This window comes from Sus scrofa, chromosome 3 (assembly GCF_000003025.6).
Source record: "Sus scrofa isolate TJ Tabasco breed Duroc chromosome 3, Sscrofa11.1, whole genome shotgun sequence".
Lineage (NCBI taxonomy): Eukaryota > Metazoa > Chordata > Mammalia > Artiodactyla > Suidae > Sus > Sus scrofa.
Window position 1 is genome coordinate 44503300 of NC_010445.4, and position 15922 is coordinate 44519221.

The 15922-nt window shown below is 40.8% G+C and overlaps 1 protein-coding gene across 9 annotated transcripts in view; it reads left to right on the forward strand.

Moving 5' to 3' along the window:
- ANAPC1 (anaphase promoting complex subunit 1) overlaps positions 1-15922 on the forward strand; it is a 121075-nt gene that overhangs the window by 19339 nt on the left and 85814 nt on the right. The window contains exons 1-6 of one of the 9 annotated variants that reach the window (XM_021087037.1): positions 6361-6647; positions 7276-7389; positions 8929-9165; positions 10162-10323; positions 15144-15195; positions 15411-15511. In XM_021087037.1, the coding sequence (XP_020942696.1) occupies positions 8953-9165; positions 10162-10323; positions 15144-15195; positions 15411-15511 (528 nt within the window). In that variant the 5' untranslated portion in view covers positions 6361-6647; positions 7276-7389; positions 8929-8952. Of the gene's footprint in view, positions 1-6360; positions 6648-6714; positions 6737-7275; positions 7390-8928; positions 9166-10161; positions 10324-15143; positions 15196-15410; positions 15512-15922 lie in introns of those variants that run through there. The other 8 variants (XM_021087032.1, XM_021087036.1, XM_021087031.1 and 5 more) reach the window with 8 other exon arrangements.

Genomic DNA, 15922 nt, shown 5'->3' on the forward strand with positions numbered 1-15922 from the left:
CCTCATGGATACTAGCTGGGTTCATTATTGCTGAGCCACAACGGGAACTCATGGACTCTCAACCCAAACTCCTCATCTTAGCCCTCTGCCAGCTCTGTATTCATACCAACATCTAGGGTGCCTATTGTTACCAAGTCCTAAGACTTTTGTGGTTTTATGGTATAATCTGGCTTAGTTCTTACCTTTCTGTGTTGTTGCTTATTATCCAGTTTTCTTTTCTTTTCTTTTCTTTTTTTTTTGTCTTTGCTAGGGCCGCACCCTCGGCACATGGAGGTTCCCAGGCTAGGGGTTTGATTGGAGCTGTAGCTGCCAGTCTATGCCACAGCCACAGCAACGCAGGATCTGAGCTGCGTCTGCAACCTACACCACAGCTCACGGCAATGCCGGATCCTTAACCCACTGAGGGAGGCCAGGGATCCACCTGCAACCTCATGGTTCCTAGTCAGATTCGTTAACCACTGAGCCACGACAGGAACTCCTCTTTTCTTTTCTTTTTCTGGCTGCCCCCGTCCAGCAGGCAGAAGTTCCTGGGCCAGGGATTGATCCTGTGCCACAGTAGTGGTCTTAGCCACAGCAGTACAACACCGGATCCTTAACCGATAGGCCACCTGGGAACACCTCAGTTTACTTAAATGATTTACATCATATGTCATCTACTGCTTTATGGTTTCCAAATTATTGAAGCTATGGTCTCCTTTTCCACCCACACCATCCACCTGAGTTTATAACTTAAAAACATCCTTTATTATTGTTTAACATTTAGGGAAGGAGCACTCTGTTTACTCTGTCATTTTACCTAGAAGTCCCCTATTGTTGAGTATGTAGGTTGTTTCCATTTTCCCTCCTAGGATAAAAGCAGCCCAGTCTATTCATCTTATTCTCCTTTCTGCCTCCTAGAGAAGTTACCCATTTACACCCGATGTCTAGTCACTCCTGCCTTCATCAATGGTTTTGTTATCCATTTTTTTATTGATTTAAAAAAATACACATTTCTCATTATCTATGTACCAGGCTGAGTGGCAAGTGCCATGCCACTATCAAAAAAAAAAAAAAAAAAAAGATGGAATTTATATTCTAGAGAGGGACTTTAGAAACAAGGACATAATTTTTTAAAAGAGGGGCTACTACAGTGTATGAAGTTTTCTAAACAGAGCAAATTGGATCACAGAGGTGGATTTGGGGTACTGAGTCATAGGCTGGTCAGAAAAGTCCTCTCTGAAAAGATAGCTTTTTTTTTTTTTTTTGGCTTTTTGCCGTTTCTAGGGCCGCTCCAGTGGCATATGGATGGTTCCAGGCTAGGGGTCTAATCGGAGCTGTAGCTGCTGGTCTATGCCAGAGCCATAGCAACGAGGGATCTGAGCCACCTCTGAAACCTACACCACAGCTCACAGCAACGCTGGATCCTTAACCCACTGAGCAAGGCCAGGGATCGAACCCGCAACCTCATGGTTCCTAGTCAGATTCGTTAACCACTGCGCCACGATGGGAATGCCTGAAAGATAGCATTTGTTTATTATTTTCTTTGTAAAACTATTTACTGTGAAAGGTTTTTTGTTTTTTTCTTTTTATGGCTGCACCTGTGGCATATGGAAGTTCCCAAGCTAAGGGTTGAATTGGAGCTGCAGCTGCAGGCCTACACCACAGCCACATGATCTAAGCCACATCTGTGAACAATGCTGCAGTTTGTGGCAATGCCAGATCCTTAACCCATTGATCAAGGCCAGGGATTGAACATGCATCCTCACAGACATTGTGTTGGGTTCTTAAACCTCTGAGCCACAGTGGGAATTCCCATAGACAATTTTTTTTTTTGGGTCTTTTTAGGGCTGCATCTGAGGCATATGGAGGCTCTCAGGCTTGGGGTCTGATTGCTGCAGCCACAGCAACACCAGATCCGAGCCATGTCTTTGACTCACACCACAGCTCGTGGCAATGCTGGATTCTTAATTCACTGAGTGAGGCCAGGGATGGAACCTGGGTCCTCATGGATGCCAGTCAGATTTGTTTCCACTGAGCCACGACAGGAACTCCCCCATAGATAATTCTCGAATAGAATAAGCATTGTCCTGGATTGCTATTCCTCTTTCTGCACACACTCCTGGTTTTATTTTCTCTACTCCTAAACTTCTTTGGGTAACTGCAAACCAGCCATAAACTTTGTCATCTCCAAGCCTTTTATCAGGCAGATTCCTTTGCCTAAAAAGCCTTTTCTGATTTATGCCTCAAAACTAATTTTGGAATCCTTCAAGACTCAGTGCTAACTTTGCCACCTTTATGTAGTTTCCCAAAATTCCTCAGAGTGAGACTTCCTTCTTTCTTCCAATGCTGTTGTAGCACCAATAGCATGGATCACCCTGTGTTAGTAATTGCTGGCAACTCTGCTCCCCACAACTGTGAGTGCCTTGAGGGCAAAGCTTTCACATGGTCATTTGTATCTCTGAAGTATCTGGGATGTGAAAGCTTACTAAAATGCTTCGTAAATGAATAAACCTCTCCATTTATTAAACAAATTTACTGTGTACTTTAAAATATGTGTTGGGAGTTCCCGTTGTGGCTCAGCAGAAAGTAACCCGACTAGGATCCATGAGGATTAAGGTTTGATCCCTGGCCTCGTTCAGTGGGATAAGGGCTCAGCATTGCCATGAGCTGTGGGGTAGGTCACAGATGCAGCTCTGATCTTGAGTTGCTGTGGCTGTAGTGTAGGCCAGCAGCTACAGCTCTGATTCGACCCCTAGCCTGGGAACTTCCATACGCCACAGGTGAGGCCCTAAGAAGACAAATAAATAAATAAATAAACAAAAATAAAATAAAATAAGTGTTAAAGATTCTGAGATAATTTGTACAGCTCACTAGATGATGGAGAAAACAGACACTGAATAAAATACAAAGTTATAATGGTATAGTAACATTTTTCTCTCTGTGGATATAGCTACATTTCCTACTTTCTGTTCCTTCTTTCTGGAATATGCCTCACACCCCCACCCCCCATATTCTTACTGCTGTCCCTCATTACTTGAGGTCTCAGTGAAAATACCCCCTTCTCAAAAAGACTTTTCCTCATTCTACCAGATACATCAGCGGAAGTAGCGAACAGCCAGCCCCCTCCATAAACACATCTGAAGGTCCCAACCAACAGAATGTAGCTGTGATGGCATGTATGTGACTATGTGATTCTCTTTGAATCTAGAGAATTCCAGACTGTAGAACCCATTTTGCTGGAGTTGCTCACTTTGAGGAAGCAAGTAGCCCCATCTGGCCAGGAACTATGGGTGGCCTCTTGAAGCATAGCCTCCAGCCCACAACAACCACGACTGAGACACCAAATCCCTCAGTTCTTCAACTGCAAGAAATTGAATTGTGCCAACAACCTGAGACCGGAAGCATAACCTTCCCTAATAGAACCTCAGATGAGACCACAATCTCAGCCAAATGTTGGCTGTAGTCTTGTGAGGTGCTAATCAGAGGAGCCACATAAGTGGTACCTGATTCTTTTTTTTTTTTTTAAGGGTCACATGTGAAGTATATGGAAGTTCCCAGGCTAGGGGTCAAATTGGAGCTGCAGCTGCCGGCCTACACCACAGCTCACGGCAACACCAGATACTTAACCCACTGAGCAAGGCCAGGGATAGAACTTGCAATCTCATGGTTGGGTTCTTTACTGATGAGTCACAGTAGAAACTCCTTATGCCTGATTCTTAACTTTAGGAGCTTAGATAATAAATGCACATTGACACTAGGTTTGTGGTAATCTCACAGCAAGAAATAACTAATATGCAACCTTTATGAAAATTAGGTCCTGTGTCTTTTTGTTTGCTTGCTTTGATATTGGAGAGGGGTGTCAGTTAATGTTTCATTAAAATAAAAGTTAAGTGGAGTTCCCGTCGTGGCGCAACAGAAATGAATCCGACCCCATAAGGTCTCGGGTTCGATCCCTGGCCTTGATCAGCGGGTTAAGTATCCAGTGTTGCTGAGAGCTGTGGTGTAGGTTGTAGACATGGCTCAGATCTGGCATTGCTGTGGCTGTGGTGTAGACCCTAGCCTGGGAATCTCCATATGCTGTGGGTATAGCCCTAAAAAGCAAGAAAAAAAAAAAAAAGTTAACCTTTCCATGTTGGGAGACAGTCTCCATGGGTCTTTCATGTTTCTGTTTGTTGCAAGGCGGGGGACTGTCTTTGTGCAGGAAATAACCTTGGAAGACAGGGATGGTGTCTGCTTTACTGCCCATGATTAAAGATTTGGGTTTCTTAAGCTCACTGTTCCTTTCCTGTGATGCAAGCCATGGTAGATGCAGATGTCATGTGGCCTTCCTCACATCCCCCTGTGGGAACTCGGACTCAGGGAACTGGCACAAAAATGCTGATACTCTCTGGATGTAATAAACTATCCTTCATCTCTGACCCAGCAGTTTGCTGGCTTCTACCAGCATTCAAGGAACTGTGACAGGCAGAGAGGGTAAAATCTCAGACCCCTCAGGGTTCTTAAAAAGCTATAGAAATGATGTACAGCACATATTTATTTATGGAAATTGGAAAGTTTTTTTTGTTTGTTTTGCAGAGGTATAACTATAAATACTATATAAAGTTACCTCTGAACCTATTAACTAGGTAAGTGAGAATTCAAGCCTTGTCATTCTTCTCTCTCAGCATATGGCATCCCTCTTTCTTTTCCACCTTCAACTACCCACCCTCACCTGGTAAAGTCTCACACCTGGGATTAGTTGAGCATGAACAATGGCTAAGAATACTTTTATCATGGACAGATTTTAGAAAGTACTTCCTAGGAGTTCCTGTTGTGGCTTAGCAGGTTATGAACCTAACTAGTATCCATGAGGATGCAGGTTTGATGCTGTGGCTGTAGTGTTACGTTGGCAGCTGCAGCTCCAATTTGACCCCTAGCCTGGGAACTTTCTTATGCAGCTGGTGTGGCCCTAAAAAAAAAAAAAAAAAAAGAAAGAAAAGAAAAAAAAAAAAAAGAAAGCAAGTATTTCCTTAGTCGTTGGTTGCTACATCACTATCCATTTGTAGTTAAGCCCCCATTCAGTAACATACATATTCACTGTGCTACGAAAAAGTCTATTACAGTCACCATTTGACTACTAACTTAGCAATTAAAGCAACAGCCAACAGACCCAAAGCCTTAAAACAGTAAAATATCGGTAGTTAAAATCAACTGGGAAGCAAGAACTTGATAGAAAAGGTACTTAGTAAATTAACCTCAGGCTTAATCCTTTGAATATAACTGTATTTCCACATGCCACCTATTCTCAATTTAATCTCTAAGTATAGCTCTAAAATTGTTGCAGTTTTCTAGGGGAATGTGGGTTACTGAGATTTGACAAGGTAGCATTTAAATTGGGGATGCAAAATATTGTAAACCCTCTCTTTGAGAAGGGAAAATTTTAAACTGGAAGTATAAATTCCCCTTTATGATAGGACAAGCTTTAATTAAATGAATAAAACCCCTAATATCCTAGGTTTTTAGACTTCCTATTTGTTCAGTGCAGTTCGGTAAATTGCCTCAATCTTGAAACGGTTTTTACAAATAACTGTGAGACATATATTTGGGCCAGCCACGCTGGCCAGAAGTTTGAAATGGAGAAGGCATTCTGTTTTACAAGCTGTGGGGTTTATTACCCAAAGTCCCAGAAGGTAAGGTTTTGCTCAGACGTATATACACAGACAGTTTTAATGAACATACCAAGTTTCAGGCAACTTTATATTTCTGAATAAGGAATTTGAACTTCTATTTCTCAGGCAATAGGACGACTATCAATCATATTAACCTAGAAGCACCACCCAATGAGAGATTGGAGCTCAAGAAAGTTGTTCAGTTTTCACAAGCATGATGCTGTACAGGTGAATCCACATACAAGGCGAGAGAGATAAAGCTGGGCTTCCTGACCTTGGTCTATGAAGTTGCCTGAGAAATTATCCGTGAAGCTACTAAACACAACCTTTTTATGAGGACCTCCATACCTTTCATAAACTTTTCAACAGGTCCGGACCCTCAAAGAGTTAAAGGGCACTGGTTAGGGAGAAAATCAGTACCCCTCCCCTCCTTTCTCTACCCTAAGGCTGGTGGCACATACTTCCCATTTGGGGGTCAGGAGGCTATAGCTAAACTAGCCAGAAAATCTTCTAATTCATAGTTAGGAGGCAATTCAGGCCCGTACTGACATGACCTGGAGACGATATGGACGTTGGGAAGGGCCTACCCCAGTGCAGACTCTGGCACTGGAAGCCCTGCTGCGGAACTCCGCGCTGCGCTGAAGAAGGTAGTGGGTACCCAGCAAATTTTGCCTGGCTCATTCTTCTCGGAACTGCGCAGGCGCTAGGACCGCGGCACCGCCGCGCGCTCCCCGCGGTGCCCCGCCCCCGCGCGAGGCAGGACGGGAGAGCCAAGATGGACGCGTCCATTTGAACGACTCTCGTGAGGACCTCTCTCACACGCCTGCCTGGCGTTTGCATTCGTTTCTCTAGCTGCTTCCCCGTCTTCCTCCGGAATAGCGGAGGGAGAGGGAATGAGAAGCTGCAGCGGCCGAGGAGTCACCGTGACTGACCCTGCCGCTACCCTCGGGCCCTCTCGGCCCCCGCGCCTCCGGGGAGCAGCCGGGGCTCGCCGCGCCTGACGCGTCCCGAGTTACACAGGTGCGGGTGCGGGCCCGGGCCTGCAGCACTGGGTGGTTCAACGCGTGGCCCATGGCCCTCTCGCCCGCTCCGAGGCCCACCCACGCCTGGTGAGCCGAGGGCGGGGAGCCCAGGGGCTGGCCCCGAGCGCGCGCAGGAGCCAAGAGCGCCCCAGCTTGCGGGCTGGGCTTTCCTGGGTGCGCCTTCCGGCTGCACTCTTTGCCCATCTCCTTCCTGAGCTCCATGTCGTGACCCTTGTGGGCCTCAGCTTCTAGATCGGCCCCTTGCTCTTCGCCCCTCAGACAGAGTTTTCTGAGGCCCAGGCTCTTAGCTTGCTTATTTCACCTTTGCCTTTTTTTTCTTTTTTTTTCGGAGCCTCAACTCTGTGTGTATTTGGGTTTACTCTTGAAGTAGCTTTGTGGTTATCCTTTTTGGGAGGGTAGTTTTTGTTCCTAGTAAGCAATGATGATATCTTGATTTATAACATCAGTTCAATATAGTACTTTTATCTGTAGCTCTTGGTGGTGGCCCTGTAAAAACACAGAAACTTGAGGTATTGTGAAAGTATGTGTTGGTTTAATTAGTACAAACAGATATTGTATCATGAAAATAACTCTATAATTAATGCTTTTGTAATTTTCTCTCAAAGTTTTAATAGAATAACATTTCAAAATTGCACAACTGAAGTCGGATGAACTCGCAAGTTCTTTAGTGTTGGTTATCCTGTGTGATAGGAGGACCAGCTGAATTTTGTTGTTTTCTTGTAAGTCTTATAAGGTACTGTTTTAGTTATATCCCAAGTTCAAGTCTTCTCAATTCTCAGTTTTGGCAGGAGGGAAATAAAAGTGTTTTGATTGTAATGTAACAGTTATGTCAGAAATAACTTAATTCACAGCAAAATAACTTTGGCTCTAGAGGAGCTGCATAGGAACTAAAGGGGCTTGGAGATTTTGTAGTTATAAAAACTTACTGATGCCAATAAGAGCTCAATGAGAAATCTAAGTCAAATTTAATTAAACTGTTTTAATTGTGGGTTCTGTTTTAAACACTGAAGGTTGTGGTGCTGACATCAAATGTTGGCTTTGGTTTCTGTGAGGATTGCAGCTTAAATGTGATGCCACAAAACCCGTTTTTAGTGTAGGTAGTGTCTTGGAGACAGACCTGGCATCTGCCTTATGTACCATATTATATGGTGTGAATTTTACTAGCTGTTAATTACTGTATGTAGAAATGTTTTGGAAGTAAAGGGTCGAGATTCCACTCACAGCTCAGCCATATCTTTGTAGTGATAAACTGTCCTTCACTAAATTATGTTAAATAAAAGTTAGGGCTCAGATTTGCTACAGGCATGGCTGTCCCATGGCAGAGTTCTTCATGCCTTGGTTTCCTGTGTTTGGACCCCAAATTTGGAATTGATTGTAGTTTTATGTTTATGTGGATCAAAGGGTCAGTACTGATGACATCTGACAGTTTACTAGCTCTTTTGTGAATTAGCTGAAAGGAGTATCAACTTGTGATGAATTAGAGTAAGATGTGTTTGTTTTCTTGTTTCATTCTTATATGCTAGTGATCCTTGAGGTGTGCTTTTCACATGAGGTTCTGGCATCTGAACAGAAATGACCTTAAATGTTGAGAAGCCGAGCAGTGATGGGACTATAAAGTACAACTTGTCTAAATACTTCCTATGTGAAGTGTGGAAAAACTATGTAGTAGCAGAAAACATGGGGTAGCTGTTATGGAACATAAATGCCTGTCTCAACTCAGTGGTTTCCATCAGTGATAACTGTCTGTTGGTCAGTCTGTAATTAAAATGTGGTGTTAGGAGTTCCCATCAGTGGCAGAGCAGAGACAAATCCGACAAGGAACCATGAAGTTTCGGGTTCGATCCCTGGCCTTGCTCAGTGGGTTAAGGATCTGGCGTTGCCATGAGCTGTGGTGTAGGTTGCAGACTCAGATCTGGCATTGCTGTGGCTGTGGTGTAGGCTGGCAGCTTCAGCTCCAATTAGACCCCTAGCCTGGGAACCTCCATATGCCTCAGATGCGACCCTAGAAAAAGACAAAAAGACAAAAAAAAAAAAAAAAATTTGTGGTGTTAACTGTAGTCATCTGAGCATCAGATCTGGAATGACTTTTGGTGTTATAATTACGTGTACCTCTACTGTGTAATGGAATTATGTAACACTCACCTACAACATAGTAGGATTATGTGGCACTCATTAATGACTCTTCTGTTAACTTTTATGATATTTTTATTTGGGTTTTGACTCTGAAAGCTGACCAGAATGTGTTTGAATTCATACAGAAATAATGTTGATATTTGGAACCCATGTCGAACGTCTATGAAGAAAGGGCAACAATGATTGCAGCCGGGGATTTGCAGGAATTTGTTCCATTTGGTCGAGACCACTGCAAGCACCACCCTAATGCTTTGAACCTCCAGCTTCGCCAGCTGCAGCCAGCCTCCGAGTTATGGTCTTCTGATGGTGCTGCTGGCTTGGTGGGATCCCTTCAGGAAGTTACAATCCACGAGAAACAGAAGGTCCATTAAGTTTCTCATTGTTTTTTGGAAACAGAGAGCAATGTGATCTACTTGTAATTTAAGGTTACCTGCACCTGAGAAATGAGTATGGCACCACTTCTAGGGTAGTGGTTAAGATTTGGTGATTTCAACCAAAGACTAAAATGAAGACCTTATTGTATATGTCATAACTCTTTGTTTAGGCATGTAACTCATGCCTAAACTTTTATAATGAGAGTCAAGTTCAGTACTGTGACTATGGTCCATGCTAAATCTCTTTCTCTTTACTTAGTATGTGGGGGACCAGATTTCATGTTGTTTGATGATTACATGGTAGAGTTAGAAATGGTCCCTGCTGCAAAAAACTTACATGTTTCTAGAGGAGAAAAGAAATACCATTGTAGACAGAGTAGTAGTTCTTAAATAGGAGAAGGAAATGTTAGTGTGCATAAGAAAATCAACCTTTCCTGTCTTATTCCACTTTCATACCATTTGGGACATCAAAGTATCAGGGAGAGGAAGTCTGTGTTGTTAGAAGTCTATACCTTTGTCTCTCCCATTTATTTTGATGAGTGGGATGAAGGAAGAAAGGTGAGTGTGTAAGTTGTCGTGAAGCAAGGAATAAATCCCCACTGATTCCGTGTGTACCTCACGGCCCCCTCTCCATCTCTTCTGTGTGCACTTCATATACCTTCTTAGTCTCCTGAGCACATTGGTTTCATTTTTGGGTGTATAGATATGGTATAATATTTGTTTCTTTACATTTTGGGCAAAGTAGTACATTAATATAACATAAAACATCCTGTGAGATGTGTAATAGGCATACTTACACACCTCACTTTGTTAATCAGTGGCACTAAACCTTCTAAGAGTTGGGCTTGGATTAAATCTTCCTCCACAGGCAAAGAGAGAGTAGGAGACTTGTGTCTGAATGATTAATTTGATTTCATTAATAAATTTGGCTCCATACTTTTGGAAAAAGTGCTTGAACATGTCTTACATATGTTAACTTTTAAGGAGAGCTGGCAATTAAGGAAGGGTGTAAGTGAAATTGGAGAAGAAGTAGATTACGATGAGGAACTCTATGTGGCTGGAAATATGGTTATCTGGAGCAAAGGAAGTAAAAGCCAGGCGTTGGCTGTTTATAAAGCGTTTACAGTTGACAGTCCTGTTCAACAGGTGAGTTGATTTGAATTTTAGCATTTGACTGACTATTTAACACTTAAAAATTTTTTTGTTATAAAATTGAACAGAAATGATAAAAACAGCATAATGATCTCAGCAAGCTGGGTGTACATTTTACAAATTTCACTTGTTTTCTGTATCATCACTTTTTTTTTTACACACTTTATCAACTTAATGATAGTCTTTGAACACTGTCCTTGAATAAGTTATTTGTTTTGTTATTCCCAATACAAATTTCTCAGGCATTGAGGGTATAAAGGGTACTTTAACACATGATGATTGTAATTGCTGAGCATTCAATGAATAAAAATCTGGTTCCTAGTGATAACTAGAAAGAGAAAAAAAGAAAAAGAATAACTTGCTATTATTGCAGCTGGATATTATACCTAACTCTGCTCTGAAAATTGGTAATTGAAGGGAAAGAAGCATTTGCCCTGCCTTTTTAGGAAGACATGCAGTTCATCTCCAGTTAATGAAGGAAAACCCTTATTTTATGAAAGAATGCCAATAATATATATAGGAAGAAAGGTAGAATTTAAAAAAATCACCATTTTTGTAATTTCCAATGTAATAACTGATTCAGAAAAGGATTGGTAATGGGTATTAACACTTTTGAGTGAAAGAATATTACCATGCACCAAGGTATTACCCTGTGGTTTACTTACTAAATATGAAGGAAAAAATGTCTCTCTCCTTTGGAGATAACTATTGGTCTCCATCTCAACCAAGTGATTGAGTTTGCTATCGCTAATAATGTGCAAGGGATTACTGTACTCCAGCTATAACATGAGATGAAGTACATGTTGTCATCTACTAAGTTTTTTTCCAAAAGGTATTTAATGAGAACATCTAGTGCTAACATCCAATTGGAGGAAATAAAAGTACTAGAGGGTCAGGTTTTATTATTTTTTTATTTTTTAATTTTAGTGTGCAGCAGCTTGATGTGGGATCTTAGTTACCAGACCAGGGATTGACCATGGGCCGCAGTGGTGAAAGCATGAAATCCTAACAACTAGACCGCCAGGAACTCCCAAGGGTCAACTTTTAAACTATCATGAGATGAGGAGTGGGTTGGAGGTATAGATGACAAGAATGGCTAGAGGTTGGGAGTTCTGTTGTGGGTTCAGCAGGTTAAGAACCTGACTAATATCCATGAGGACACAGGTTTGATCCCTGGCCTTGCTCAGCGGGTAAAGGATCCAGCATTGCCAGCAAGCTGTGGGGTAGGCCTCAGATGCAGCTCTGATTTGACCCCTGGCCTTGGAACCTCCGTATGCCGCAGGTGCATCCCAAAAAAGAAAGAAAGAAAGAAAAAAAAAAAGAATGGCTAGAGGTTGATAATTATTGGCTGATGAGATTTTAAAAAATCAGTCATGGAGAAAGAAAGAAGATGGGAGCTCTTCTAGATTAAAAGAGACTAAAGGACCATTTAATGTTGTTAAATGAACTTAATGAACTTTGAATCTTGGTTTTGAAAACCAACTAAAAACATTTTTGGGAAAATCTGAAATAGTTGAAAATGGATTGGATGTTAGGTGCTAGTAGAAAATTATGTATTTTTTTTACTCAGGTGGCATAGTAATTTTGTGGTTATGTAGGAGTACATCTTTAGTTTTAGGAAATGCAGATGAGGTGTTTAGGTGTGAAGTGTCGTGGTGTGTGCAGTTATCAAATAGTTAGCAACCCCCGCCCCATTCCACAGATACACGAATGCATCCATAAACAGATACAGCAGAAGGTTAATAACTGTCAGATTTAGGTGAAACAGATGTTCACTGTACTATCTCATCTTTTCTTACTGCAAATTTTTAGAATATCAAGTTGGGGAGAAATGAAAACATTATGGTAGTTGAATTAATGGGTAGGCTATTGACAAGAGGTTTTAGATTAAGTGTTCTTATGAGTGTTCTTCTCTTCTGACAATTTATTAGAAAGGATAAACTGAATTATTCCCAAATTCGAGGGCATGTGTGAAAGCATTTCTCTTCAGGAGTGTTGAAGCTGGTGATCTTTTTGATAAGTTCCCTCCATGTAACCCATATGTTTGAGGGTAGACATGAAAAGTGGATTTAATTATATCCACATAGTTCTTTGTTTCTATGTTTCCACCTTAATTTCTCTGAGGAAAAATTGCCTGTTTACTAGATCCCAAGGATAAGCAGTTAGATGTACAGGCTCCTTTCTCTTGTTTCCTTTAAGATCTTTTGTGGAGTTCCCATCGTGGCGCAGTGGTTAACGAATCCGACTAGAAACCATGAAGTTGTGGGTTCGATCCCTGGCCTTGCTCAGTGGGTTAACGATCCGGCGTTGCCGTGAGCTGTGGTATAGGTCACAGACATGGCTCGGATCCTGCATTGCTGTGGCTGTGGCATAGGCCGGCAGCTACAGCTCCAGTTCAACCCCTAGCCTGGGAACCTCCATATGCCACAGGAGCGGCCCTAGAAAAGACAAAAAAAAAAAAGGTCTTTTGCAAGTGGAGACATAAAATTTGTAGTTGTAGTCTTTCTGGTCTGGAAAACATTACTGTTATTGTTTTCTTGCTAATCTGGAGAAAGATTATTTTATATTTTGGTTAAGAAATGGTATTAGATGTATGACTCAGACTTAGTGTATTCCTTCCTTCATTCTGCAAGCATTTAGTGTCACTCTGTTTCAGACAGTATTAGTGGGTGCAGGAGTGACAAACGTGAATGTACTGCTTCTGCCATTGAAGGACTTGTAGTCTAGAAAGATGAATAAAGAAACTAAATGCTGCACTCGATAAGCTAAAGTCTGTGTCATAGCTGTGTGTCCACAGTGTGGTGAAAGCCTGGAGCACTGAGCTTTGCAAGGAGGATTTCACGGAGAAGATGTTATTTGAATTGGTGGTTGCTAAAAGAAGGGCATTCTAGGCAGAGAGAATTGCAGGAAAAATGATTATGGAAAAACCTGACATTTTCTAGCTTCAGAATGGCTGTACACAGTCTGTGGTTTGGAGAGATGCTAGTCGCTGCTGGATGGATCCAGACTGAAGGGCTTTGTATGTGAACCAAGGAATTTGGATTTTAAGCAGTGTGTAGAAGGGAGCCTAGCAAGGGTTTTAAAGTGGGAAGTCCATCATCAAGTCCATCGTCAGTGTTCTATTTTGAGAAGAGATTATTTTGGTGGCAATATAGGGGATTGGCTGGAAGGTAGAGAGTCTGTTGTCAGGGCTACTATTTTGTGGTAGTTTAGATGAAAGAGATTGGTGCTTTGAAGAAAGGGGAGGCGGAGTGAGAGACAAAGCTGAGGGAAATAGGAAAGGGGCTTGTAGTCCCTTAGATATAAGGGATAAAGGAGGATGCTGAAATATCTAGTTTTAGAGAATGAGAAGATAGGATTTCATAAAAGAGAGTTGAGACTGTATAGTGTAGATTTTTGACATTTCAGATTGGGCTGCAGCTCTGATACATGTTTCCTCCATGCATTTCATTTGCTAGAATGGCATTAAAAGCAAATCAACAGAACAACCAAGCAAGTTTAAAAATATGCAAAGGACTTGAATAGGTATTTGTCTGAAGATATACAAATGACCGATAAGCACATGAAAAGATGTTCAACATCGTTAGGCAAAATGCGAAGCAAAACTGCACTGAGATACCACTTCACACCTATGAGGAGGTTGGCTATTATTGACAAAAAGTGAAAAATAACAAGTGTTGGTGGGAATGTGGAAAACGGTTTGGGGGTTCCTTAAGAAGTTAAACATAGGATTACCGTGTGATCCAGCGATTCCAAAGAATTGAGAGCAGATGCTCAGATTCTTGTATCCCAGTGTTTATAGCAGCACTGTTCACTTGGGAAGCAGCCCAGGTATCCATTGACAGATGAGTCAATAAACCGTATGTGGTATATGCATACAGTATGTGGTATATGCATACATATATTATTCAGCCTTAAAAAGGAAGGAATTTCTGCCACAAAATGGATGCCACAACATGGATGAACCTTAAGAACATTATGCTAAATGTTGTAAGCCAGACAGAAAAGGACAAATACTGTATGATTCTACTTTCATGAGGTACTTAGGACAGGCAAATTCATAGAGACAGCAGGATAGAAGTTACCAGGGACTGGGGGAAGGGGGAGTGGGAAGTTATTGTTCAATGTGCACAGTTTCTATTTGGGATGATGAAAAAGTTCTAGAAATGGATACCTGTGAGGTTGCACAAATTGTGAATGTACTTAATGCCACTGAAAAATGGTTAAAATGGTAGATTTTATGTTATGTGCATTTTACACAAAAATACCATTAAATAATTTTGGATAAGTGATTGTCAAACATGCCAGTTAAAGTTTAATGGCTTTTCCTAGTTTATGTATAATTTTTAAGATCGGCCCTTAAGAAAGGAAGTGGGTTTTCTAGATATTTTTTCTAGGCAAGTCAAAGAATGATTAAGTCTGGAGATTATAAAATAGCTTGGCAATTTTCATCTCTTCTGATGATCTTTAGCTTTGTATGGATATAGGGTCTAATACAGGTTGAGCCACTGTATTAAATTTGTTGAATGCACTTTTGCGGCAAAGCTTCTGTCTAGTAGGTTTCTTGGTTTTTTGTCTTCCTTTCTTTTTTCATAAAACTTATTTGCAAACATAGTTTATCTTTCCTTAAAGTAGTTGTCATTAACTAGTCTAATTTTATTTTGTCTTATTATTTTTTGTCCCGATGGTATATATGTTGAGCTGATGTGGAGGGACAGTAATTATGTAGATAACACTATTATTTAGATACTATTAGTTAATCAGTTATTATTTAGATGCAGTTTTCTTAGGTAAGCATTTTGTTTTGATTTTAGGCGTTGTGGTGTGACTTCATTATATCGCAGGATAAGTCTGAAAAGACCTACAGTAAGTTTCTTTTTGAAATTTTATTTGATCTTATGATGATTTCAGATGTTTATCTCTTCATTCAAGATAAGTAGCCACTAATAACAGTGGTTTAGCTTAAGCATTTTTATATTGTGTATTAAAGAATTTGTGCTGTTGGGAATTGCAATTTGTGATTGTTGGGATTTTTATTTTTTTGAGGAAAAAAATGCATATGTCTTGTACTCTCTTTTCAGGTAGTGATGAAGTAGAAAAATGCATATGTATATTGCAAAGCTCATGTATTAACATGCATAGCATAGAAGGAAAGGATTACATAGCTTCTCTACCGTTTCAGGTAAATGTCAATGTTTTTGTTTTATTGGGGAATATTCTTCAGTTAATTAGTTTTAGAAGTATTGTTACTCTCCTGTGTTGTAATCAAAAACGTTATTTTTACTGAATAGAGGCTTACCATTTCTATCCTTTGCATGCAAAAGAAATTCCTTAGTGATTTATGAAATCTTTTCTGAGAGCTTTTTTTCCAGTTTAAGTGATATATAAGAAATCATTTTGGTTATATTCAAGCACATGAGCAATATTAGTCTTTTTCCTTTTTCTCATCATCTTTTTCATGCCCTAATGCTGTTGTTACACTTTTATCACATTGTCATTTTGGTACTGATATTAGCCATTGGCAGGAATTTCAGATTGAACTTGGCTTCTCTTTGTCTCAGACCTGCTTGTTAGAATTACCTAAAAAAATTTT